The 27,736-nt window shown below is 37.3% G+C and overlaps 1 protein-coding gene across 17 annotated transcripts; it reads left to right on the top strand.

Moving 5' to 3' along the window:
- Positions 1-48: 48 nt before the first annotated feature.
- On the top strand, positions 49-27,175 carry BRD9 (bromodomain containing 9). Of its 17 annotated transcripts, none has more exons than XM_074575701.1 (18): positions 49-191; positions 953-1,173; positions 2,920-3,052; positions 4,513-4,573; positions 5,490-5,634; positions 9,344-9,454; positions 10,292-10,407; positions 12,490-12,618; positions 13,447-13,579; positions 15,403-15,478; positions 16,623-16,718; positions 17,476-17,608; positions 18,426-18,537; positions 21,591-21,629; positions 22,090-22,161; positions 23,573-23,675; positions 25,307-25,474; positions 26,227-27,175. In XM_074575701.1, exons 1-18 carry the CDS (start codon positions 119-121, stop codon positions 26,325-26,327), a joined length of 2,022 nt encoding a protein of 673 aa, XP_074431802.1. In that variant the 5' UTR covers positions 49-118; the 3' UTR covers positions 26,328-27,175. The 17 variants fall into 17 exon arrangements, with proteins under 17 accessions (XP_074431802.1, XP_074431806.1, XP_074431796.1 ...); XM_074575695.1 differs by having other exon boundaries at positions 62-191; positions 10,295-10,407; positions 17,386-17,608; XM_074575694.1 differs by having other exon boundaries at positions 62-191; positions 17,386-17,608.
- The last annotated feature ends 561 nt before the right edge of the window (positions 27,176-27,736 follow it).

The raw sequence follows: 27,736 nt of genomic DNA, 5'->3' as shown, positions 1-27,736 counted from the left end.
GGATTTTCCTCCGCGGCAGGCGGAAGGAAGGGCTCCTTCCGCCTAGAGCGCTTCCGGGGGGGGGGGGGGAGGGGCGGGCGCTGGGGCGAAACTGCGGCTGGCGGGGCCGGCTTGTGCCATGGGGAAGAAGCACAAGAAACACAAGGCAGAGAAAGCGGAATGGCGCTCAGCCTCCGCCACCGCGTACAGCGGTAAGAACCGGGGGTGGTACAGAGTGGGGGCGTCCATCTTCGTACGGGGTGGGGACCCCGTACCCCTTCCCCCCCGTAGCTGCTGGCGGGACCCGGCGGCCCTTCGTGGGCTGGGTCGCAGCGGAGGGCCTGGAGGGGAGAGGCCCTTGTCGGAACGTGTGAGCTGCCGGGGGCGGGCGAGCGCCCCGGGGACAGGCGCCGACCCGTTTCCCGGGAGGGGCGGGGCTGCGTGGGGCAGGGACGGAGGGAGGCGGCGGGTTGCGGGGCTCCTGAGCGGCGGCGGTAGTGGGAGAGGGGGGGCGGGCGGTGGCTTGGAGGAGGTGGGAGGTTGCCGCGTCCGCGCGAAGGCGGCCCGGGAGGGGCAGGGCGTGCGGGGTCGGTGGTTGCGGGGTCGGTGGTTGCGGGGTGTTTTGAGACCAAGCGTCTGCGTGGCTCGGAGGGTTGTTACTGCTGGATTCCGGTTGCTGCATTGGTTGAGTGACACTTGGTTTCACTTCAATCTCTGGATGTTTCCTGGGAAAGCTGAGGAGTTCGTTCCATACGCGTTCCAGGTTTGCGGAAAATCACGATGTAAAATGTGCTGAACAACTTTCTTAGCTTGGATTTGTTAGTATGTTGTTATTATTCCCTCCAAATACATTGCACATATTTTCAAACTGCAGCAAACTTCTTGTAACAGTATTTCGAGAAGGAGCATCAGTAATTGCTCTATGCTGTCACCTTCATGTGCACTTATGAAATATTTTACTTTTTAAATCTAGATTATGTGGATAAGCCGTTGGAAAAACCTTTAAAGCTGGTGCTTAAAGTTGGAGGAAGTGAAGTGACTGAACTTTCTGGGTCGGGGCATGATTCTAGTTACTATGACGACAGATCGGATCATGAGCGAGAACGACATAAAGAAAAGAAGAAAAAAAAGAAAAAGAAGTCAGAGAAGGAAAAAGAAAAACATCTAGATGATGAGGAAAGAAGAAAGAGAAAGGTAACCTGTGACTTTTAGAATTCAGATATACCAGTCTATTCCATGCTTGCTTATCAGATCTAAAAGATCTTGCTTATCAGATCTGGCACACAGTACTGGAACAATTTTTAAAAAAAAAATAATAAATCACTGTTGCAAGAAGCTTATTGTTTAGAGACAGCACTTCACAAATGTAGGAAATCCATGTGTGTGTGTGTGTGTTGGTTTATTTCTCCCATTTAAAAGTGATATTCTGGTGATGATTTTTTCAACAAAGGAAAAGCTTGTTTGTTGTAACTGCTTGTTTTGCTTGTCCATTTGCTTTGTCTATAGATATGAATTTTTACGTTGGATGTTAAGTTCAGACAGGTCAGAAGTGTGTTTTGCTACCCTTTGAGGCGGGTATTTTCAGCTTTTCAGATTAATCTGGATTGCATTTCTGTTCCTGAGATATGCCAAGTTATTGGACATTAAAACCAATTTGTCTACTCAAAACAACTTTCTGAAATCTGATTTATAGAGTACTGTGGTGCAATAGTCTTGTTGGCTCTTGTTTAGGATAACCTGCATGCTAGGCTTTGTGGTTTTGTTAGTAGCAAATGTGTGGTCACCTCAGTTGTCTGCTGAACATTTAGGAGTTAGATTGAAATCAGCAAGAAAGTGTTGATGGTACAGTTACCTGTACAATTTGATTTTGTTAATATTCTTTTGTGTACTAATGATTCTCTGACCTCACTGCTTTTTTAATTCTCTTCTGTCATGTAGTTTTACTATTCTCAAATGACAGTTTTTCAGTACTACTTTGTATGTGTGTATGGCTAACATCTGTCATTTTGAATTGATTTATTTGTTAGGCTTGTATTACTTGAAAGTGATATGTCTTGCAGGATCATTCAGAAACTCTTGAATACAGGGTAGACAGTTGAAAATTCTCCTTGTACAAACATCTTCAAATGTTTTGGTTAAGAGTGTGGTTGGGAATTGAAATGTCTTTAATACAACTGTCTTTAATACGGGATCTTGCAGCATGAATTCAAATTATTTGTTTTGCCTTTGGTAAACTGGGGGGGGGGGGGGGGAAGTTGTTTGGATTTTTTTTCCCAGAACTTCGTTATTAGTGCATTGCAAAAGAAGCTACTGGATAGATAAGTAACAAAACTGTAGTCTAAATAAGGTTAATGAAAGTATGCTTTTCTGTGGGAACATGAATAGTGACTGTAAGATTATAGGAATGACTCAGGCATGCCTTTGCTTTGAAGCTCAGGAAGAGATCACTAATTGCCACCGCTGTTACAGAGCATTTCTTACGGTTCTTTTGTAGGCTTCCTAAATTACCGTGTACTTTATTGATTCCTGTTTAATGCACCAAAGAACAAAACCATATTGATCAAAGCAGAACTACAGACTGATCTTTACTGAATAGTACATTAACTTCATTCGCTCTCTGGTGTAGCTTATTATCATGCGATTTTACGTATAAATAGCTTCAGCGTTTTACATTCTTTTCAGTAAAAGTACAGTAACTAATGGTAGAACAGTAGTATATTTAAATACAAAGAAGCAAAAGTGAGCAGTATTAGTTTTAATTGGAGAAGAAAATTTAAAAAGTGACAGTGAGAACGTATGCACTATTGTTCAAACCATATTATGACTCAGATATAGATTGAGTATTCCAAATGAAAAATCACTGTCTCTAACCTTTTAGTATGTGGGATTGCACATTCCAAGTACATTTTTCTAAAATCTGTCATCCTCCTGCTACGCTAGGAAGAGAAAAAGAGGAAAAGGGAGAAAGAACAGTGTGACACTGAAGGAGAAACTGATGACTTTGATCCTGGGAAAAAGGTGGAGGTTGAACCTCCTCCTGATCGTCCTGTCAGAGCATGCAGAACTCAGCCAGGTGAGCAATGTGAAAAATTAAATCATCTTGAGTGTTTTTAAAAGCACACAGGGCAAAGCTTTTGTCAAAGTACCAAAATGTAAAATTTCCATGAGGATTTGTTGAAATCTAGAGACTTTATTTTTTCCCACTTTCTGCTATCTGAAAAATCAATATTCCTTTTGATGCCTCTGGATTTTAGTAGGTTTGTTTCCATGTGACTGAACTTGCCAAGGACATCTGTCTCTGGCTCCTGTTACTTGGCAGAATAAAGCTAGTATAAAAGTGCCTAGTGTTCCCCTAATTCCTTCTCCTTAGCATTTTCTCAGTATTTGCAGAGCAACGCTCAGAACATCTGAAACTGAGTTTTGCTCAGTTCAAGGGAAAAAATCTTGTGGAGACTGCTTAACTGTTGTTATGGTCTTTTTTTATAACCTATGTGAGGTTTTAGTTTTAGTGTCTCTATTTTCCTCAGAAGTATGGCAGTAAGTTGTGATGGGGTGTCTCTAAAGACCATAGTCCCCCCAGTTTTCATTTACCGATCTTCTTTAATTCTCATCACCAGCCTAAATACTTATGAGTTGTGAGTGGCAATTTCAGCAGGTTTAATCCCTTCAGATTTTGCCATGATTCTCTACCTGTAGCCATTGCTTGATATTTAAAACTCAACATTATCCAGTGGAAACTTTTACTTACAAGAATTTTCAGAGACGTCATGATCTCTGAAAATGGAATTTAGTAGCAAAAAGTTGGGTCTTCAGGAATATTTTGAGTCTTGTCATGGAAACACTGCCCGTTGACTGGTCAAGTAATTTATTGAGGAATTTTCTAATTATGACTACATATTAAATTGAGGAATGGTGTCCATCAATTGTCAAGGTGACCTAGTAGGGGAAACTGAAATTTTCTGGTCAAAGCTTTATGTCTCTGGACCCTTGAAAAACTGACAAGCTGAAAACTGATATCTGTATTGACAAGGCTTCCAGTTTCATCTGCTCGGAAAATGTCATTCGAAAGCATATAATATTACCTGTTCTGGTTAAGAAGGAAAATGTCTCTCCATTATAATGACGAGGAGCTGGAGTATTAATTCTAGATTTCAGCATACTCCTTCTGAATGTGGATTTCTTAACTGCAGTATTTGAGCAACCAAGTTTCACTTTTCTTTTCCTGTAAAAATCAAAACAGCTTACTTTCACCTTATTAATACATTTTCTTAAAGCTACTAGACTTAGCATCACATCTGAATTAATGTCTACTAGTTTTTAATGTGATTAAAATTCAGTATGGAGTAAAGGAGAAGAAATAGTTACTGTATGCTTAGAAATCTGATGTTCTGCTTTGAAATCCATGTCTGATTGACCTTCAGATCGATACAAGCTGTACTTGTAGTTAAGATTTTCTCTTTAGTATTTATATTAAATAAATATACCTGTATTCTGTTTCATTGCACTTTCCCATGTTTCTGTCTCAAACTGCAGCTGAAAATGAGAGCACACCAATTCAGCAATTACTAGAACACTTCCTTCGCCAGCTTCAAAGGTATTAAGCATATTGTATCTACATCTGGGTCGACAGTGTCTAATGCATATTTATACGTGTTACTTTACAACTTCTTTTCCTGGTTTTCTGTTTGAAAATGTGCCTAAAGAATGACTGCAATATGTTTGATAATGCTTGCAACCATCTCAGACCCGTTTTAAAGATTAGTTGAGGAAAATCATTACCAACTGTGCAGTCCTAGCTTTTGGTGGGGAAGTTTTTTGGACAGGGGCTATGTTGCCATTATGAATTTATTAAATATTAATGGCTTAGCTTAGGAATTAAAAAACAGTTAGGAAAATTAATAATTTAAAAGATTAAATTTTTCTCATGAAATTTTCTTTTAGTCTGTGTCCTGTGTCAGATATCAAAGCAAGTTTATATCTGGTTACTTGATAAAACTCTTAATTTGTACGGGCATTTTATTTTATTCTTTTCCATAAAATGTTAACCCTGTACCTCGAGTTTAAAAAAACCAAAAAACCCAACACAACAAACAAAATACTTGATTTTCCTTTTTTATTACATAGCAATAAGCTGAATTTGGAACGAATTCAAAAATATTAAACACTGTAGTTATTTTTAGAGGACCTCATGAACAAGAAGAACTGAAGAGGTTATTACTCAGTGAAGCCAAAAGATCCATTTGGAGCATAAATGGAGACACAGAAAGCATACAAGAAATAATTAAGTAATTCAAGAACTATCTGAATATCTTTCAAAAAGTCTACATATGTGTAATCAAAATTCTTTCCTGTATCAGGAAAATTTTCAAATATGCTTCTGTTTTATGAGAGTACTTGTAGTGTTTTTTCTTTTTAAGCAGTACTATTGGTTTTATACCATTAATGTGGTATAAAAACAATGATAATTTTGTTTGCTGATATAAATGTAAATGTATTGTTTTTATTTTTAGGAAAGATCCTCACGGGTTTTTTGCTTTTCCAGTCACGGATGCCATTGCTCCTGGATATTCCATGATAATAAAGCACCCCATGGATTTTGGTACCATGAAGGAAAAAATTGCAGCAAATGAATACAAATCAGTCACTGAATTCAAGGTGAATTGACAGAGATTTAGTTATTTCAGAACTGTTTAGTAAGAAACGGAAGATTTATTTAACTGTAGAAGCATTTCTGACAATTATTTTAATGTCTGTTTTTTCATAACTGAGTACTTTCCTATATCCTGCGTCTTAGAATGGGTTTCTTCCTTGGTTTTTCCCTGTGGAAGCTCTACATTTGTCAGATTCTACTACAAATTACTGTGGAAACCAAGAACGTGCTCTAAAATTCTATGGAATTCATGCTGCTAGACATAAACATGAGTAAGACTATCACAAAGACTTATGGGGTTGAAGAACCTGGAGCTCCTTTTTTTTTCCTAGACCTGGTTAGGTTAATTAAAAGGCAATTTTGACATGTTTGCAAGAAAAATGTGGATATACTGAAGCATTTTGTATAAGATTCAATAACAACTATGTATTTTTTATTTTTAATTATCCTATTTTCCATATAACTTTATTTGGCGTGGTCTTTTGGCAGAAACTTACTTGGCAAGTTTATTAGCAACTTGCCTTAGCTATTTTGGATATTGCTACTGCTGTAATACTTTATTGGATGCATTGTGGTTTTACACACAGTGCAGAAAGAAATCTTTTCATGGTATTGTTAGCTCATGAAGGGAAGAGAGTTTTGTTTAACTGATTCATGAAGTTCTGTTAGCTGCCTTCAGAATTATTATTTTCTAGAGTGATGTTGATATAACGGTAGACACGGCAGAGAGCATTGGCTTGCTTCTCAAGGTTAATTTTTTCTTGTGAAAAGTCCAGCAAGGTGAGCAGGGAATGACCTATATTTCCTATAGGTGCATTGACAAAGATTATTCTGTTTTGTTGTGTATGCTTTATTTTTCAAAAAAGTATAGAGATTTATAGGAAATAGTAAAGAAGGACTCATAATAGCATTACCATCAGCAATTGACCTGGACAGGCTGTAGAGCTGGGTGGAGAGAAACGTTCTGAAATTGAAGAAGGGCAAGTGTAGGGTGCTGGCCCTGGGGAGGGATAAGCCCACGTACGAGTAGAGGTTAGGGGCTGAGCTGCTGGAGAGCAGCTGTGTGGAAAGAGACGTGGGAGTCCAGGTGGACAACAGGATGACCGTGAGGCAGCAATGTGCCCTTGTGTCCAAGAAGGCGGATGGCATGCTGGGGTGCATGCAGAAGAGCGTGGCAAGCAGATGGCGGGAGGTCATGCTCCCCCTCTACTCTGCCCTGGTGAGGCCGCATCTGGAGTGGTGTGTCCAGTTCTGGGCTCCCCGGTTGCAGAAGGACGGGGAACCGCTGGAGAGGGTACAGGCTCTTTTGAGTGGTGCCCAGTGAGAGGACAAGAGACAAAAGGCACAAACTTGAACACAGGAAGTTCCATGTAAACATGAGGAGGAACTTCTTTACTTTGACGGTGGCAGAGCACTGGAACGGGCTGCCCAGAGAGGTGGTGGAGTCTCCCTCTCTGGAGACATTCAAAACCTGCCTGGACACATTACTGTGCAGCCTGCTCTAGGTGACCCTGCTCTGGCAGGGGGGTTGGACTAGATGATCTCAGAGGTCCCTTCCAACCCTGATCATTCTGTGATTCTGTGAATGCTATCAGGTCTCTAAATTCTGTTGGCTTGCTGAATTGTCTTATTCAGCAACTTAAAAAGGAAGTTTGCATGGGAGCTCTGTGGCTCTATTTAGTTACATGCAAGGTTGCCGTAATGAAACTGGCAGGATAGCAACATAAAAAAAAAAAGAAAAAGAAAAAAAAAGTGATGCGAAAAAAAAAGGTGATGCACTATTGTTTAGACTGACAGATTTTTTTTTTTTCTGAAGGACGTGGTTTCTGCTGATACTCTGAGCAGCAATAAATGGTTGCTAGAAGTCTGTCCATCTTACAAAGAGATTGGACTCCCTTTCTAGATATATGAGTGTATCTAATTATGCTTATGTCTTCGTAATTCTGTGTAATACAGAAATTAAGTTTATAGGTTTTTGATCTCTAAAACAAGGCCTGCTCAAAGGGTTATCTTTCATTTCTGATATACCTATTACAGCTAGCTGAGGCTAGTCAAAAGCCAATAAATAACCTGTTGAAGAGTAGAGTCCACAGGAACCATTTGCTGCATTTAGAAGAGGGGAAATTGCTGCAGAAAACTCATCAGTTTTGCTGCTGAAAAAAGGGTCTACTTCAAATTTGGACAAGCAAACGACTCTTCTCTGTCCTTTTCTGCAGCGCTTCAAAGGCCATCGCTAGATGTATAGCTCACATGGGCTTCGTTATCTGCTTCATAGCTCATAGTTTGCTCCTCCATGTCACCTTCTCAATTTCTAGTTTTGTTATGGTCTCGTTAAGCGAAGGCAGATGGCTTAAATGCCATAGAAGTCACAGACTACTAGTCTAGACTACTAGTGATAATTACTAAATGATTAGGAGAGCACTGCTCTGACATCCCTATACGGAAACAGGAAATAAAACAGTTTTTCGTTTTTACAGAGTCTGGTCAGGATTGCAGTAGGGCAAGTATATTTTTGTAAATACTGGGTGCCAGAGAAAGTCTTTAGAAAGGCTTATATGTCCAACCACCATAGTAAGCTTCAAAAATCTTTGTCTCAGCGGATCTATTTCCTGGTTTGTAAACTCAATGGGTAAACTTTTCAGAAAGCATACCGTTCTGTTTGCATACGCTTTTGCACATAATCAAGTCATCATCAAATATAGTGGACTCGTGCACAAAAACCATTTCCGTTTGTGTCTACAGAATAAATGAAACCTAATTGCTTTAACAATCGTTGAAATACTGAAAAGTTATTGCGAGAGAAAAATATATTCTCAAATAAGGTGCCAGTTTAATTTGTTAGGATCCAATTTGTGAAGTGCCTGGAGAGACTACTGCATGATTCTTGGTTATTGATTTGCTAACTTCAGAAATTTTCAGAGGCATATAATGTCTTTTTAATTCCATGTTTCATAAAGCTTCTACTAATGCTTTCTATGCTTTACTCTGTGGATCACTAGCATGTGACTAGAAAAAAGGCACCCTAAAAAAGCTTTTGCTTTTTTTTTTTTTCTCGCAATCTTCAATGGGTTTTTTTGGTTCTGTTTACAGTGGAGTGTGTTGCATTAGTAAAAATTGCTTGAAATTACGTATGACAGATAACCATTCAAAGGAGAACACAAAATCAGACTTGGCTGTTTGGTTCTTCTGTTGCATGCGATGAGCATCTAGAATGCTGCTTCTTATGCTCTGAAGTTTTCTTTTCTTTATTAAAAGTGTAAGCAACTGAAGAATTGGTCCAATTACTAGAATTAAAATTATATATAAGACACACTGTATCTTTCTGATATCCTTGTATTTCTCAATTCAATTCTGATTTTAAAGGCAGGGAAAGCACTAAAAAGTACTTCCCTTGGTGCCTTCCTTAATTTCTCCATTTCTTCTGTTTGGTGCATTTGCATAAGGAGGAAATGTTACATTTGGCATTCAGGGAAAAGATTGGGGTTTTCTTTATAACCAAATAGCCAATTCCAAACAAAACTGAGCATCTTGAAGAAGCAAAAGGGGTTCAAACCTTTGCAATTCTGTGTTATCTTTTGGCTTGCATTTACTCCATTGGTCTGTTGCTAAAATATTATTTTGTTCTTCTCAGAGCTGCTATGACAGAATGTATCCTCCAATCATTTAACAAAGGAGTTTGAAATTCTAACAGTTCTTTTGTTTTGTATTTTGCAGGCAGATTTTAAACTGATGTGTGATAATGCAATGACTTACAACAGACCAGATACTGTTTACTACAAGCTAGCCAAGAAGATACTGCACACAGGCTTTAAGATGATGAGCAAAGTAAGAGACCTATTAAAAACAAAAAGCAGAAACTCTTTGTGATCTTTTTTTTTTGGTCATACTTAAAAGGAACATAATTGATAACAATGATAAATGTTGTTTCATCCATTTGTGATTAAAAATAGCAGTGCCTGTTAGTGGTGCTATATTTAAGGACTTGATAACATTCTTGTTATAACCATACCCTTATTTCTCAATCTGATCTGTGCCACTGAAGTCTGTAGGAGCTTCTTCCACTGGCTTCAGTGGAAGAAATTAAGATCCATGAATGTAAAACCCAACTGTACAGCATTACTTCTGGCTGAATCTTTGAAAACCAGATCTTATTTAAGTTTTATTTCTGCATTAACAAGAAAGCTTTTAGGTTTTGAGGGTGGTGGGTGTAGGGGAGGTTTCAGGCTTTTCACAAATGCATGCGTGCAAACACATGTTTTTACTTGTATACAGTTGTTGGCTTGTAAAATGAAGTTATTTTGGTCAGCTGCTCTGTGTGCGCGTATGTGTGGGTGCATGTGTTGCAGTTATGGTAAGTTTTGTGTAAAATAGGCAGTTGTCTTTGCATATGCAGTTTTTTTTTTGTTTGTTTCTCTCTTGATAGTTGGGCTGCAGAAATTCTGATGCCATGCTACCATGACCAAATCATGTTGCATCGCCATTGGAAACGAGGCATTAAGAACAAAATAAGGCCATGGCCATTCCCATCCCATCCCATTATCATAGCATCTTGGCTATGAGGGAAAGGTTAAGTCCCTGCCGCTCTGTCCTTTCTGATTCTAGGAACGGCTGTTAGCTTTGAAGCGCAGCATGTCGTTTATGCAGGACATGGATTTTTCTCAGCAGGCAGCTCTTTTGGGTGATGAAGACACAGCAGTTGAGGAACCTGTCCCTGAAGTTGTTCCTGTACAAGCAGAGACTACCAAGAAATCCAAAAAGCAAAATAAAGAAGTTATTAGGTAAAGGTTTTAATGGGCATGCTTACTGGTTTGTTACAGCTTTTGTAATATTAGACAGCAGCAAAGAATTGAAGAAAAAACCTCCTTCCTCCTTGTGGTCCATAAGATAAATGGGCAATTTTATGTATTTGTTTATTTATAGAACTAGTTTAATAACCCAGCAATTCCCAACTTGAAACAAACAATTCAAAGAATGACTGCATATTCTATAAAACGCTTGCAGTTAATGTATTGTTTTTTATCCTTTATATATATAGAGAGAGAGTAAATAATGAGTAGTGTCTTCTCATGATGGTTTGAAATGTTTCTTTCATTTTTAACATAGTCACAAAAATTAATTATTTTTTTTTGTCCCCTAAATTGATTGACTGTATCAAAATCTAAATCTTTCTGGGAGGGCAAAGTGGCCCCAGATCAGTAAATGATTTTATTTAACTTTAGTCTTATCTGGCAGGATATAGAGGTACAGGAGTTTATTTCTGCAGCAGATGATAACATCTTCCCAATGAAATCTTATTAAGCTACTTTGTAAAATGTATTGCTAGTGCAATAGCTATCTTCCAGCGAATACGCACCACCATGTCACAAAGTCATGCTTTTATAGCTAAAGCCTAATTTTAGTCAAATTAAAGGGTTTTCTTTTCTAATTTATGATTTCAGCAGAAACTGTGATTTACAAGCAAATTATGTTCTTCAGTGTTCTTACATGGACATCCTAGCATAGATGTTGAATTTAAATTGTAGAGCATTTTATCAACTGGAATTTTAGGAAAATAAAACAGTAACAGAGCATTACAGGTTATGCCTTAAATACTCTGATTACGTAGATATGTTCTGCAGACTTCTTTTTTAAACATCCAAATTAAAAAAAAAATGTGAAATGTGACTTGTTATTTCAAGTTCACGTGCTCTCATTTTTTTGTTAAAAGCAAACATTTTTTTAAAAAGTGAATTCTAATCAGCCACATATTTTTTGTTACACTTCAAGTATTTTTGTAATTCTGCTTAATGTCTGGTGGAAGAAGTACTATTTTAACATAGTTGTTTTGTGGAAATAAGAGACTGCAACATGTATCTTCAGAAATAATTTTAAACTGAGTAATTTTTTTTGCTGGAACTATTCTAATGTCAGCATACAGAGACATATTTATTGCTGTATCGTGGAGAATTATCAAAGCATAATTTTACTGTGCTTAACAATTAACTGAAAGTGCCTTTCTGTAAACAAGACTTATTTGGGGAGAAGTAGTTTGTTTTTTGTTTGGGTTTTTTTTTTTTTTTTAAAGATAGGATGATTTTGTGTGTATGGTGCCCAGAATAATAGATTTGCTCTTCTGAATAATTCTTACATAAACTCCATTACAGGAGTAACTTTGTATTTTAACACTTTTTGTGTGCTCATCTTCAAATACACATAGCTAACAGAGCAGGAAATTAAGGCTCCCAAGCAATACAGTACTGCTTTGTCTTTAATATCTACCTTAACATACATCTCAGATAGAATGACTGACCTTTAATTTTATCCTGATACAAGTTTCCTTGTGATTAGTTGTGGTATAAATTTCCTGTTCTTTTCAATGTTTATGTACCTTTAGTAGTTGGAATTAATTTGTTTTTTTCTAATTAACTTGACCTTTTAAACACTTGCATTTTGGCATCAGTAGGATAGATATTAGTCGTTTTGACATACGGTAAGAGCTTTGGGGGGAGAGTCGAACGTAATAGCAGATATTTTTGCCTTCACGTTTCATGATTAAAAACAGAGAAAGAGCTGAAGTCAATGTTTGCAAAGTGTTTAAGCAGTTTAGACCTCTATGCTGTAGTTTAAAAGTGACTGGATCACTTGGACATCCTAATATCTAAGTAGTTTCTGAAAATTTTGTCCAGGATGTTGCAACCTTCTGAACACTCTCTCAAAATTCCTGTCCATTAAGTATTCTGTAGACTGTGATAGAAAGTGCCAGTTGTTAAGGTGTTTCCTGCTGTGTACGCAATTTCTTAAGCTTTCAATGAAACAAAAATCGTATAACACATTTGTCTCATAATAGTATGATCCTGTGATCTTTTTATTGTCTTTAATAGCAAAACTTTCTTGTGTATCGGATCTGAATCTCTATACAGAGAGAAATTCTTAGCTAAGCAAATGGAAGAAGATACCCCAGGAGAGAGAAATGGATTTGGTGTGAGGAGATGCTCTACCCATTACCTAAGGTGTTTGGCCCTGGTGTCTAATGTCCATATAATACCCTGAAAGATTTTGATGTACGAAGCTTATTTTAAATATATAATATAATGAAGACTGCCATGTCCTGCTGATATCTTCACACTTCCCTTTATAATACTACCTTTCTCTGATTTTACATAATAGCCAAGATGTGTCCTGTTCCATCTTTGGTATGCTTATTGTTATTTTTTATTGTTTTGGTGCTTTAATGAAAACGATCTACTGAAAGATAAATGTTAAATTCTGTAATTTCAATGAGAAGGAATGGTGTGATTGATACTGATTAGGAATACTAATTGCCAATATTAACAAACATAGGAATTCAAGGACTCCCTGTTAGACTGGGAGCAGTGTCCTACTTTTACAAGCAACTAAATGACATAATCCTCGTAAATGTAGCTGTTGGGTTTTTTTTTCCTCAGAGTTAACAGAGTCTCCATTCCCTCATCATGTAATTTTGTTTTCCTGCATCTTTTTGTTCGAATTTGTGAAGATAGCATATTCATGCATGTGAGAGACTAAGGACTCATACGGCATTCACCTTGTATTAATGCAGTTTTAGTCCCAATCTGTTTTGTAATACTTCCTTTATTTTCATCAAGGTACAGAACACTTATATTTTTGAAGTAGTTTGCTAGTTGTCAGCCTCTGCTGCAAAACTTCAGTTTCATAATATGATTATCATTCCGTTTAAATGCTGAAGTAGAGTGACAGTGGGAGAGGAGTGGGACTGATCTATTTAGCAAACCCAGAATTCAGCCCTTTGGTTTGTTTTAGCTTTTAATGTCTACAGCTACTCCTCTTCTCTTTCTTAGTTGCATATTTGAACCTGAGGGAAATGCGTGCAGCCTGACAGATAGCACTGCTGAAGAACACGTCCTGGCACTAGTGGAACATGCAGCAGATGAAGCTCGGGATAGGATCAATCGATATCTACCCAACAGCAAGGTCTACTGCATGGCAGGGTTCACAATTCCGTTTTGTGTCTGACTATTGAATGCTTTGTTTCATCTTAGGAAACAGGCTATAGTATTACAGTTTCTAAAACACTAACTTCTAGGATATATGCTCTGTGTGGAATACCAATATGACTATTGTCTATCATTTAGTCCCCACTGAAGCCTATTGTAGGGTGTCCTAAATGGATCTCAAGTTGTATTATGCATTGAACATTTTTAGAAATTCACTTTCAGAAAACAGCGAAATGTTGCTCAGTCTTGAATGTGGCTTCCTTAATTGCAACCCTTGCATTGAAAGTGATTAAAATAGCATCACACTCTTCTTATTGTTGCACCCCCCAAAAAAAAAAACAACCAAAAAAAGCCAAATCTTTGGCATAGGTTGAAGGGTTATTGACATTTTCCCACTAGCAAGCCAAGGAATTCAGGAATTTTTAAGTGTTAAATTGCTGGTTTCAGTGAGAAGTCCAGAACCTCTTCTGCTTTTGTACCTACAAATAGTAGCTCTCAGGTATAGCACATCTTTCTTTGAATAAAAACAGAGACGCCCTTCAGTGACTGGGAAAAGATAGCAGTAGTTTGTCCATGTTGGAATTTTGGACAGTGTTAACCACAGGTTTGATCGTCTTGAATGTGATTCTGATACTGTTCCATGTGTTTGGTTTTTGTGCTGTTACAAGAGTTAGAAGGAAAATCTTCTGATAATGGCTAGCTTTACTGAAAAGGCCTTTCATGTTGATGCAGTCAGTTTTGCAGTCTTCAAGAAAGAGTTGTTCTAGGTGTGTGTCTCTTAGTTGTCTATGTCAGTAATCAGCTAGGCAACTGTCCTGGTTTGAGGACTAAATCACTGCAACAACCTGCTGCAGATCCCACTGAATGTAGGTAACACAGACACCTGTTCTTAGGGTTCAGCTATTCTTAACTTTTGCCGTCACTTGAAGGTGTTGTTCTGTTCATTCCCTGTCCAGCATTTGTCACCTCTGTTTTTATTATATGCCTACGTTAGCTTTGGCCTTATGTATGGAGAGAGTTTTAAACTTTTTAAGAGGGAGGGGAAAAAAAAAAGAGAGCGATTTATTGTTCAATTTACTTGGAAGTATTTGCTAATATTTCTTTAGGGAGAGCATAGTTTTCATTTTCCGTCTTTACTGAGAAGTTACAGTCTTTTTTTGCACGATTCATGTGTAGTCATTTTCTGACGTCAGCTTAGTTTGTTGCATCAGTTCTGGCTCTATCTTTATAGACCCCAGTGTGTTCTATTGTCTTTCACATCTCTGGCTGTCTTTTTAGCGTTGTGTCTATGTGCTCTGATGGGTCTGTCACAGCACTTCTTCCTCTTTAAGAATTTGATCGTGTGTTCATAAAAGTAATTCTAATTAGAGAAAGTTGTGGGTGAGATGTGGAAACAAGCAGTTCAGTCTAGATTTGAAAATGAAGAGCGAGGTAGATTGTGGATAGGAGTTACAGTTCTGCTTCTAAAAAGAAAGTGTGTTCTAGGCTTGGCAGTCAGAAAGCCTGGCTCCATACTAATTATAAAGGAATTGGTTTTGTCTTGGATGTAAACTTTAGATCTGATTTAGAAAGATGAATAAGGAGTTGTATATATGACATATGAACTTTTACTCCTAAGTCTTCTGTTCTGAAGCATTTGCTAGGCAGTGATAAACAGTTGTGACCCAGGAATACCAGAGTGCGGGATCTGAATACAGATAAAAATGCTTTTTATATGTTTCTGTTTAAGTAAGCAACTCCTTCTTTGAGTTCGGACTGTTTTAAATGATCACTTCTGTATCTTTGTGGTTCTATCTACAGATCGGTTATCTGAAAAAAAACGGAGACGGGACTTTATTATTTAGTGTAGTAAATTCGTCTGATCCAGATGCAGAAGGTAAATGCCATAATCTTTCAAGCAAACGTTTCTAATGTTGAATGTTCTAGCAGATTTTGAGGTCTTAACTGTACATACAGATCCTATGTGTATAGATGAGGGTTTTTAAAAAAAAAATACATTCCCCAAACCATTTTCCCCAGCAGCTCTATGTAGTATCTGCAATACAAGATGTTTCTCTTTGCGTTTCAAATTTTCACTCTTCAGGTGCCCTGTTTTACTGATGCTAGCATCAAGAAGGTAAAAAAATAACTAATTATAAGCACTTACACATTGCTACAAATTTATAGAGAACTTGGACGACAGGCTTTTGCCCTGAGTACCCTGTAGTGTTAAATCTAATGGGCAAAAAAAGGTGAATGGAAGTGCTGTAATCCTATGTAAATGTGCAATACACAGATGCAAATACAGAGTCATTTTTTACCTTTTTTTTTTTTTATTTCCTAATTTAAAGTCTTAGGTAAATTTCGGTTTTAAGTTAATTAGGTTTTGCTTAATTGTTTTTCTTTAGTTCTGCGATCCGTTCTGTGGGTTTTTGTTTGTACATTATTTATATTGTCTTATCCTTTCTACATAATTACCATTTGATTCCGTAACAGTGAGAGAGGTTTAAAATAACTGGAAGTATCCTAAATGATGTTGGGATTTTTTTCAGTTTAAAATGAATTCCAAATTATTTGAGTCATTTTAATTAAGTGGTTCTCAGAACTTTAGAAGAAAGCAGTATTGCTATAGCATCTTAACAAGTTTCTTCATGTGGTATCTGGGTTTCTATAGACAAACTACCACTTAGTCAACATAAGAAATTGCTTTTATTACTTCATAGTATCTGGATCTTGAATGTTTATGAATGAGCTGGTAAAACAATTTCAGATGCTGCTGCATACTTTGAAATAACTTAGCAAGCCATAGATCTTGTGAATAAAAGACGGGAACATATTTACAGCATGTATTTGAAATTTAAATGGAAAACCTGAATTACACTACCTATCCTTTAAAAAAAATGTACAGATTAAAAAACACTTAGTGTTTATGGTAACCGCCGCTTTTTATAATAGCAAAATCTAAATATTCACCATAAATAAATTTTAAACATTAAATGCTTTTCTAAAAATTATTATCTTCTTTTTAATCAAATTGTTAGAAGAAGAGACTCATCCAGTGGATCTGAGTTCACTGTCAAGCAAATTATTACCTGGCTTCACTACACTGGGCTTTAAGGATGAACGAAGAAATAAAGGTAAATGCCAAATAACACGTTTCAACTTTGTGTTAATTAAGTGTTTGAGCAATTTCGTGATACACAATAATTTCAGAGTATACCTGGCTCCAAATGAAAGTTCATTTGGTTATTTATATAATATATAATTATTTTTTTTACAGCAGAATGCAGTTTTAATGAAATTGACTTTTTTCTTATTAAACGTAATTTAATTAGGAGTTTTGCTTTAGTGTTGTAGCCACGCTAGAAGCTTTCCACTAATGGTACTCCGATTTCTCTGGAGGAAATAATTTTTCCTAAGCAACTGCACTTAGAGTTGCCAAAAAAACCTTTTGGCTATTTGCATTTTTGTATCCTATGACAAGCATTTCATGAACTGGGGATTTTTTTTCTAGTATTATTGACATTTTTGTAGTTTCTAATCTGCTCTTCAGAAGCTGACTGGCAAACAACAGTGAAGTAGACACATAGAAAAAACAGAAATATAAAAGGTGACGGGGGGGTGAATCTTTTTTTATGGGAGTGGGGTAGTTAACTTATTTCTTTATTTTCCAGTAGTATAAGTACGCTTATTTATATGGTTAAAATAGTTGCACTGATTCTAGAGTGTGGAAGTGTCCTTGAGTTATTGGTCTTGATTGGAGAAAAAAAAAAAAACACACTACACTTTCTGTATTTGTTTCAGAAAACAAAAGCTTCCTCGCCCTGCTCCCCCGCCTCGTGACCTTTTACACTTGTGTTCATCATTTGTCATCTCTTTCTTCTACCTGTCTAGTAACCTTTCTTACAAGTGCTAGTACAGCACCTTCCATGCAAAACAACTCTATATTTCATGATTTGAAATCAGATGAAATGGAACTCCTGTACTCAGCATATGGTGATGAAACTGGGATACAATGTGCCTTAAGGTAAGCACTTCCTTATTAGGAGGACTAACTTCTTATAGCAATTTTATGAAAAGTGATTTGGAATAAACATTGACTAGGAGCCTCCAAATCCTGATATTTTTTTCTAGAACTTATTTTAAAAAATAACTCGCTATAAAACTTGAAGCTAGCTTTCATGCTGGTTGGTGATTTGTTTTTTTGTTTTGTTTTGGGGAGGTGGGTGTTGTATTTTCTTTTTTTTTTTTTATTTGCACTTTTAAGTTACCCTCTTTATTTCAAGGCTCTTAAGGATCTTGTTATTAGGGTCTTTGACCACAAGATATTATAGGTTGCTAAAGATCTAGCATTTTGCTTTAAACACAGCAGTAAGTAGGTTTAGATATGCAAGTAATTGATTTCAGTGATTTTTAAAACAGTGATATTTTTTCAAGGAGTTTCAAAACAGTTAAAGCTACTAGAAAAGGAAAATACCACTTTTCATTAAATTGTCAATCTTGGAGGGAAAGAAATAATGACAAGCTTTTTTCTTTTCTTTGTGTTGTGTTTTTTGGTTTGTTTTTTTAACCCACTACCAATGATGGTTCAAGTAAAAATTTGCTGGTAGATATGAAAAACAAGTTTGCACATATGTTTACTTCCATTAAAAAAAAAGAAGAAAGAAAACAAAAAACCTGTCTTGAAGGCCTGAAGTGCTTTTCTGAAGAAGCATAAAAGAGTAAAAGAACAAAGAAAATGTAGGTGTAATGCAGCGTAGTTGGGGAAAACCATATTACAAGTTGAAATATTTTTTTATCAAAGTAAACATTTTCTATAATGCTTATGTCTCCATTCCTACTAGCTTACAAGAATTTGTGAAGGACGCTGGAAATTACAGCAAGAAAATAGTAGATGATCTTCTGGACCAGATCACTAGTGGAGATCATTCCAAAACTATTTATCAGCTGAAGCAGGTGTGTCCTTCATGCACAGAAATGTCACCGTTCATCAAAACAAGAAAGGACATCTTTCTGTTTTTTAACATTGTGTGAGATGCGTTGTTTTCCACTGTCAGTTTAAGCAGTGCAGGCTTAGCTATTCATGCAACCATGCGGTGACCCAAATTAGAAACTGAATTAATCAGCAGAGAAGTAATCTTTGTCTTTCTATATCTAGGTCAATTCTCCCATGTGGTTCACTATGTGACTGCAGAAACGAAGAGGCCGGGGAGGAGGGGGGACAGACGGGGAGCACAACACAGCAGGGGGGAGAAGGGACCAGCCACCTTGAATGGTGTTGGGGCAGTCCTGTGACTCAGTGTCGTGACTTACATATCTGCTTCTGAGTTATATTGTAATACTTTTTTTAATGTTGTTTTGTTTTTCTTAATTTAAATGCAAAATATATTTCTTGTGGAAGGGTTAAGTGTTTGGAACATTGAAATTATGTTGGAGAATAGATCAATATCGCTGTACAGGTATATATTACCCAACAGTGCTAACTTTTAAATTCATGTAGTATGTATCCTGCTCATCCACAAGAAAGGAGGGTTCGGGGAGCTACAGGCCTGTCAGTCTGACCTCGGTGCCTGGGAAGGTTGTGGAGCAGATCATCTTGAGGGCCGTTAACACGGCACATGGAGGACAGAGCCAGGTGATCAGGCCCAATCAGCACAGGTTCATAAAAGGCAGGTCCTGCTTGACATACCTGATCTCCTTCTATGACAAGGTGACCCACTTAGTGGATGAGGCAAAGGCTGTGGAAGTTTTCTAGCTAGACTTTAGTAAAGAATTTGACACCGTTTCCTACAGCATTCTCCTGGAGAAACTGTCTGCCCGTGGCTTGGACGGGCATACTCTTCACTGGGTAAAAAACTGGCTGGCTGTCAAGTCACAAAGAGTGGCGGAGTTAAATCCAGTTGGCAGCCAGTCACAAGTGGCATTCCCCAGGGCTCAGTACTGGGGCCGGTTCTGTTTAGTACCTTTATCAGTGACCTGGACACGGGTATCAAGTGCACCCTCAGTAAATTTGCAGATGGCACCAAGTTGAGCAGGAGTGTTGATCTGCTTGAGGGTAGGATGGCTCTACGGGCTGGACCGATGGGCAGAGGCCAATGGTATGAGGTTCAACAAGGCCGAGTGCCGGGTCCTGCACTTGGGTCACAACAACCCCATGCAGTGTTACAGGCTGGGGGAAGAGTGGCTGGAAAGCTGCCCGGCAGAAATGGACCTGGGGGTGCTGGTCGACAGCCGGCTGAATATGAGCCAGCAGTGTGCCCAGGTGGGCAAGAAGGCCAACAGCATCCTGGCCTCTGTCAGGAATAGTGTGGCCAGCAGGAGCAGGGAAGTGATTGTACCTCTGTACTTGGCACTAGTAAGGCTGCACCTCGAATACTGTGTTCAGTTTTGGGCCTCTCACTACAAGAAAGGCATGGAGGTTCTGGAGTGTGTCCAGAGAAGGGCCACGAAGCTGGTGAGGGGTCTAGAGAACAAGTCTTATGAGGAGCAGCTGAGGGAACTGGGGTTGGTTAGCCTGGAGAAAAGGAGGTTGACCTCCTAATAAGGGAGACCTTATTGCTCTCTACAACTACCTGAAAGGAGGTTGTCGAGAAGTGGGGGTCGGTCTCTTCTCCCAGGTAACAGGCAATAGGACAAGGGGAAACGGCCTCAAGTTACTCCAGGGAAGGTTTAGACTGGATATTAGGAAAATTTTTTACACTGAAAGTGTTATTAAGCGTTGGAACAGACTGCCCAGGGAAGTGATGGAATCCCCATTCCTGGAGGTATTTAAAAGATGGGTAGATGTGGTGCTTAGGGACATGACAGTGATGGTTTTTGTCAGAGTTAGGTTGCTGGTTGGACTTGATGATCTTAAAGGTCCATTCCAACCTGGACGATTCTATGACGAAGAAAAAACTTGTATCTGATTTCCAAAAACACTTTACCTAGGAGATTCATATTAGGACTGGAGAAGAGATTTTTCTCAGAAGTGTGTATAATTCTAGTAGGATTGTTTGCATTCCCAAGATAAAATAGGCTACCAGAAACTGCAGAGTCTTGTTTCGTGTTATCTTCACTCTGAAAACCACTCTTAGTTTGAAATAATTATCTACTGTTTAAATTTATGACATTCTGAATGATTCAAGAATAAAGAAAGAGAGGCAGGGTGGAGGATCAAAGGTATTCAGGCTTCCTGACTTGGTGGAAATGATATTATGCTAAATCTCTGCAGACTTAGAAGTAGAATGGTGTGGGTGATGTTTGGGAAAAAGGAGACAATAGAATCAAAAATACAGAGGATCCTTCAGAATTTCATGATTTTCAGTATTTTTTTCAGTCCCTATTGGAAAAAGATTGTATATGAAATGGGAAGAAATATAAAGGCTTAGTTCAAAAAAAATTGAAAGTTCAAAAACAATATTTTGAGTATTCTTCTACATCTAGAAATATGTGTATACAACACATTGAACTTAGCTTTATAATAAAACCTGTGCCTTTCCCTTTTTGCCACCTTGTTCTATGAATATAGTTCCAAATGGGAATTTCTGAATGCCTTTCAAATGCCCAATTGCTATTTACTCTTAGAAATGCTGTTCAGTTGTGACATACGTGGATATGTACAGATTTTCTGTAGTTAAATGTGTTTCAGTGGTGATGTGCCATGGTGCTTTATGTGTGAGTACTTTGTACTGCTACATTTGAGTGAGAATGAGTATCTCTGAAAGGGCAGCCTTAAGTGATTTGGCATCAGAAGTTACTGAAGTAATGACCAGGATATACTACTTGAATATAAAGTTAATGGGCAGCAGAAATAGTGTAAGGGGACTCGAAAGATTAGCTAAAATGCATAATATTAAAATATTTCAAAAAAGTAACTGTTACATTGTAATCGCATTACAGATACGTGAAAAAGTTAGCTGTCTCTATACTCATTTTGTATGTGAAGTTTGAATATGCTTGAAATTGTACAGGAGAGAGGTCTTTCTCCTATGTTGATTAAAGTAATTTTTGCTATTCTCTCTTTCCAGAGGCGAAACATCCCAGTAAAACCACTGGATGAAGTTAAAGTAAGTTATGCTGATACCCAGTCTGTTGGGGTTTTGTTACTGGAAGAAGTGTCTTGGCATTTAAAGGAGATAAAGTGATCGTCTCTGGTCTTCCAACATTCATGTTCCTAATTTTGTTCAGTGTGCATCTATTTTGTATAATAATACAGAAAAGCTTGATAAGTGGAGTATATGATAAAGAAAAGGCTGGTAGGTTAGTCCTAAAGAGGCTGTTCTAAGAGGCTGTCCTGTTTAGTTCTAAATTGTTTATGAGAATGTATATGGTCACTCATTAGAGAAGAGCTGCACTTTATTTTTTTGCAAAGGATCTATGCAAACATCACAAAACATGATAGTGTTCTGTGGTAGCCTAGGATCTGAACATGGTAAACCAGTAAATTACACAAACTAAGGGTATTCTGAGGAAACATAAGTATAAGCTGTGAAATGATAAGATCTAAAATATGATTTGATTCTTTAGGTTCTGCCAGTTCTCATAAAAGAAGAACAGAAGTTGCATAATACCTGTCCGGATTCTTCCAAACAGATTATGGTAAAATGGTTTGTGTGTAAAAACGAAAACAAACAAACAAACAAAAAAACCCAACGCACACAAAAAATGTGTATTGAAAAATTAATTGTGTTTCAGTGCAAGGACATGCATGCTCTGATGCAGGAGATTAAAATCACAGTATCTAGCATAAGCTTTCAGTACTTAACATCGATTCTCTCACACTCAGGGCTTTTTTAGTGGCTTTGTTTGTCCTGTTGTTCTGTACTCTCTAGTTTAATTCAGCATGCGTAACTAAATCTCAGAGGCAGAAAAACCACTTAGGAATCTGAAATATACTAGATGAATACTGCTGATGAATATTTGAGGTTTAACCTGCTGTAAAAGTGGAAAAAAACCAGTAGTATTTATCAGTTTTATAGCTGACATTGAAAATGTCTCGTAGAATGTAGGGCTAAATAACGCATATCTTAATGCTTTCACAGCCACTAATCAAATCTTTCTTTAAGTGGTAAAGGTTTAATCTTGTAAATTATTTGTGACAACAGAAGATATGCACTGTGTTCCTTGGCAATTCACATAAAATTATATGGATTACATTATAGCAATTAATAAAATTTATAGTTTTGTAAATATTTCTTATGTTTTGTGGAAAGGTTTGTATTTCTCTAGAAGGTGACTTGTTAAGTTAATTCATGAAAGTGCTAAGTTTCTTTTTCATCTTTCTAAAAAGATAATACCTGGTTGTGTATTTACCTGCATGTCTTATTCCTGCTGCTGGAATAGACAACCTCAGAGAATTATGTTAGAATGTATTTTGCAGCTTTATGACTTTTACTTTGATCTCTTACTTTTTGCCTTTACATAGCAGTATTGCAACAGGTATGAAAAAATGAAATTGTTGTAGTTCAGGCTGTCTTAGGTTATCCAAGTGTATAGAAAAGATACTTGAGAGACCAGCTCCAGCTGATACTGTGTAGAGGGAGGCCCACTTTACTGGTTGTATTAATCACATACTAAAAAATGTCAATAAATCCAGTGTTGCATTGAGATGGTGAGGGGAAAAGGGGATCTGGTAGTGGTTCACAATGGGGGATACTGATAATGCTTCCCCTCACCAGGCTTCTGCCATGGGACAGGGATGAGTTGAGCATGTAATCAAGTCCCAGAGGATTTGGTAATGTTGGTTTCAAGAGTCCTGGAAGATGAGATGAATGATATTTAGACTACCCTGCAGATCCCTTGCCATTCATAATGCCTGGTCTGTCCTGGAGCCATGTTTGAGCTGCCTGTGAGTTGCAGGTCAGCCAAGATGGTATGGATGCTCCAGTTTCAAGTGTTGTGGTGCACTCCTTCGAGAATATGGACTCACGTGTTTACCTTAAACATTAAAAACTCATTATGACACAGCTTGTCACTATTGCTAGTCTTTCTGTTTCTTGTATTTTAATAGGTTGGAGAATCTGCTGGAGACAGTAACGCTTCTGACTTGGACTTTCTCTCTATGAAACCATATTCAGATGTATCTCTCGATATTTCTATGTTAAGTTCATTAGGTAGGTAATTAAATATATAAGCAATCAATTATGGTTTAGTTGTACCATTTAGACAAAATAACAGCTGGATTTGCTAAGAATAAAAAAGTGTTCAAAAAGTAGTAATAAGCCTACATTTGATGTAGGTAAAAGTCTAGGACTGGTACAAGATAAATGAAACCTTGGTCTGTTTTTCCTTTGAGACATCCATGTGCTAGCCAAGCTAACAGTTCCTGCACCAATGAAGAAACCAAAGTATTTGTACCTCACAATTTTTATAGCTTTGCTTGGTGTTTATGTGTTCATGAACAGCGTGGAGCTTTAGCTCAGAAATGTTATTGCTTCATATGCTGTCTTTTGAAAAAACTGGGGAAGGAAGGAAGGATGTGATGTTCAATCATATCACCCCTTGGAATGTCCCAAAGCAAAAATCAGAAGAAACTTCAGGTGTTAGAAAGCCTTTAGCTTCAAATAAGGCAGTTGTATAAAAGTATTGGGATGTCGTTTCAGGTACACATCTTTGATAGGTATCCTTTAAATAGTATAAAAATTAATGTTCCCATTTCTGCACGCTTCTGAGCTGGTCAAATGTCTTCAAAAATGTTATCACAACACAAAAAAATACTGCTTATAGTTCAAGATATCTTTAATTCAGAATGTGAAAGATGCCAAGCTATTATAAAATATAACCAAGGTAATGGAAAGCTTAAAGAAAAAAAAAAGGCTTCTACAAATTTGTCCCATAGATGCAGTATTCTTTGAAAAGCAATTATAAGCTCTGATGATGCTGTCACACACTAATGTTATTGCAGTTCAGTAAAAAATGAATAAATATCTGTTTTATAGATAATGTTTAGACCTATCAGTTGTACTATGCATTTCTTGCTCCATTGCAAGCTGCATGTATTTTTGTTCTTTGATCTTTTTGTGAATAATCATACTTCTAGATTACTTAGCTTCCAGAGAGAGTTTATGGCATTGTTTCTTAGAATAATTCTTGCAAAGTTAGCAAGGTCTGCATTGAAGACAGCCCAAAGAGAAGGGACGGAGTTTATTTTCCTGTTAAAAATTGAGGGACATTTTTTTAAGTCTTCAGGTGAAAGGACAGAGTATGTTGGCACATACTTCCAGTTCTTTCCAATTCCACAATTTTATTTGGCTTGCTATAAAATCAGTGTAGCTGGAAAGATACTGTTCTTAAAACTTTCTGTGATGGGGATTTCTTCACCTCCATAAATTACATGTTCTATTTTAATGGTATTTTAAGTTAGATATTTAAGTAATCTTTTTACTGACTTCCTCTTTGCTGCAAACTAAATGCATTATTTCATGTCTGGAGTTTAGCAGATGAGGAAGACAAATGAAGCTCTCTTGACTATTTAAATACTGAGAGTCAGTTCAGTTCCAGCCATTTCCCATGGCGCTCTCCTTCATCCTCCAATATCGCCAAATTAATTTCAGCACGCATTTCTTGAAAATGAAAACAGACCTGCTGCTGTTGCCTTTTAGAAGTGCAAAGGAAAATGCAAAGTTGAGGTCTTTTGTGTAATAGACAACACTTGTCATAATTTATTTTAGAATTTTTTTGGTAAGTTGTGAGTCAGTCTGCATGTGCTAATTATGGTTTTTGGTTGGTAACTGGTGGCCCTTAGGGAAAGTGAAGAAGGAGCTTGATCATGACGATAACCATTTACATCTGGATGAAACAACTAAGCTGCTGCAGGACCTTCATGAAGCTCAGGCTGACAGAGTGGGATCCCGGCCATCGTCCAATTTGAGTTCCCTCTCCAATACCTCTGAAAGAGACCAACATCATCTTGGTAAAGTTACCTGTGTCAGAAGCTGCAGTACTTCTGCTCTAATTGAAACGGGTTAAAACTTACGTTTTAATTTACATAAATCTTTGCATGAAACTACTCTGATGAAACAGTGTGTTGACTACAGGGTCATGTTTTAATTTTTAAATATGCGTGCCAAAGGCAACTAAGAAGACATACTTTTGACCTGTAGAGTTAAGGACACTAATTGTATTTAGTTATTGTTTTATTAGGCACGATTGAAGTAATTGTGAAGTAAATTGATACTGACTGGCAAATCCCTATATGCCGTTACATTTTATGCTCTTAGAAATACTAAGCGGTATATAATAGTTATTCTACTTCAGCGTAGTTGTATGCAGCAAGTTAACAGGTGGGATTCTACAATAGCCTTCCACTGTAAACTGTAAAATTCAGTGATAAGACAGGATGACAGGGTAACGTACCACTTAACAATTTGATGCCATTTCTAAAAAGTTAGGAGGTGTTGGTTGGATGATACTCAGTTACATTTTGTATAATTTTTCAACTCAGAGTAATAGAATAATGACTGCTTTTCAAAAAGGACCTAATTACTGAAGAATCTTGTACCTTCTTTTTCAAAATCTCCTCTTCAAATATCATTTAAATGCCCGTCTTGCTTTAAAAGTCAAAAAGAACATGTAATATAATCATGCCGTTTAATGGACATAAGTATTTTGTCATTATTTTTCTGTACTTTTAAAGGTTTTGATTTTTTTTTCCATATTCTACAGGAAGCCCTTCTCATCTGAGTGTTGGAGAACAGCAAGACATGGTTCACGATCCCTATGAATTTCTTCAGTCTCCAGAAACCTCCAATGCCACTACTAACTAATCTGATGTGTACTATATATATTTTGTATTTTAATTGTACTATGTTTTTGTCCATGGCAGAAACCTCAAATATGTCCTCTTTTCTATGAGGATTCCTGTATAATAATATTATGTATGCTAGATTAAACAAAAGAAAAATACCTGCTTAGTACATCATGTTGTTAGCAATGTACCAAAACCTGCTTTTGATTTGTTTGTTGAGGCAGGTCGTTGTATACTGATATGTGAATCTTGACTGAAAAACAATAAATGTGTTAGAAAAAATTGTATTTTATAGAAACTAAAAAGTGATCATTTTCCCAGTATGGCAGCAGTCATGAAATGTTACTAGTAGAATTATCTACCAGTTTTGTTCAGGTCTTAACTTGAAGATCTTTAAGGAAAAATATTTTATTTCAGCAGTGACAGACCTGCATGAATTCTGATCATTATCATGTTTCCCTTCTCCCATCTAATAATCTGTAGAAGTTGTTTCTGTTTCCCCATATTTTTAAATCTTTTTTTAATCACTCTAGAGAACACTTAATTTGAGAGTAACAATACTTGGTAGTTGCATTAATATGCTCACTATGAGAATTCTACCCTGGATCTAAAGAAGATGGATGTTTTTGTGATCCCGTGTGTCTTGAAACACAAAGAAAATATAATAATTATATTTTTAAATTTGATATGTATATTTACTTGGATGGAGAAAATACTGGATAAGGTGTGCTTTTCAGTAATCTTAAAATAAAACTTTTCTAATTCAGTATTGATGCCACAGCAATTTTGTACCATTGATATGTGCGAGCTGTACAGATGTTATGAATTTCCAATATTTTGTAAATAAATATTAAAAATACAAACCCACTTTTGATGTTTGCAAGTATCTTGTTCTTGCCAGGAGAAAATTAGCTTCCTTAGCTTTTCTAACTCTGAAACACTAGGAGGTTTTGTTCAAATTTTTCTGCTGCTTTAATTTTTCTGCATGGCTTTCATCATGCCACGTGTAATTGTAAACAAAATTAATTTACTTTCCAGGAACCAAGGAGGAGGTTTGTCAGATAACTGATATCAAAGTCTTTGATTAAGTCTAGACAGGAAGATCTGTTCACTAGCTGCCTGCTCTTTCTGTTGCCACAAGTAATTTGTGGGACTTCCACCTGAACTGGGACAAAAATTTCTGAGTTTCAAACATTCTTCTTGATGCCCCATCTCTGGAGGTGTTCAAGGCCAGGCTGGATGGGACTTTGAGCAACCTGGTCTAGTGGAAGGCATCCCTGCCCATGGCAGGGGGTTTGGAACTGGGTGATCTTTGAGGTGCCTTCCAACTCCAGCTGTTCCATGATTCTTTGCTTCCCATCTACTCAGTCAGTTTTGCAAAACAGTTAATGGAGTGCTGGCCCACCTGAAGGCTGTAAATAAAGAGTG

Source organism: Larus michahellis, chromosome 2, assembly GCF_964199755.1.
Source record: "Larus michahellis chromosome 2, bLarMic1.1, whole genome shotgun sequence".
Classification (NCBI taxonomy): Eukaryota; Metazoa; Chordata; class Aves; order Charadriiformes; family Laridae; genus Larus; species Larus michahellis.
Note: the sequence above shows the minus strand (reverse complement) of the source record. Positions and strands in the feature narration are given on the sequence as shown.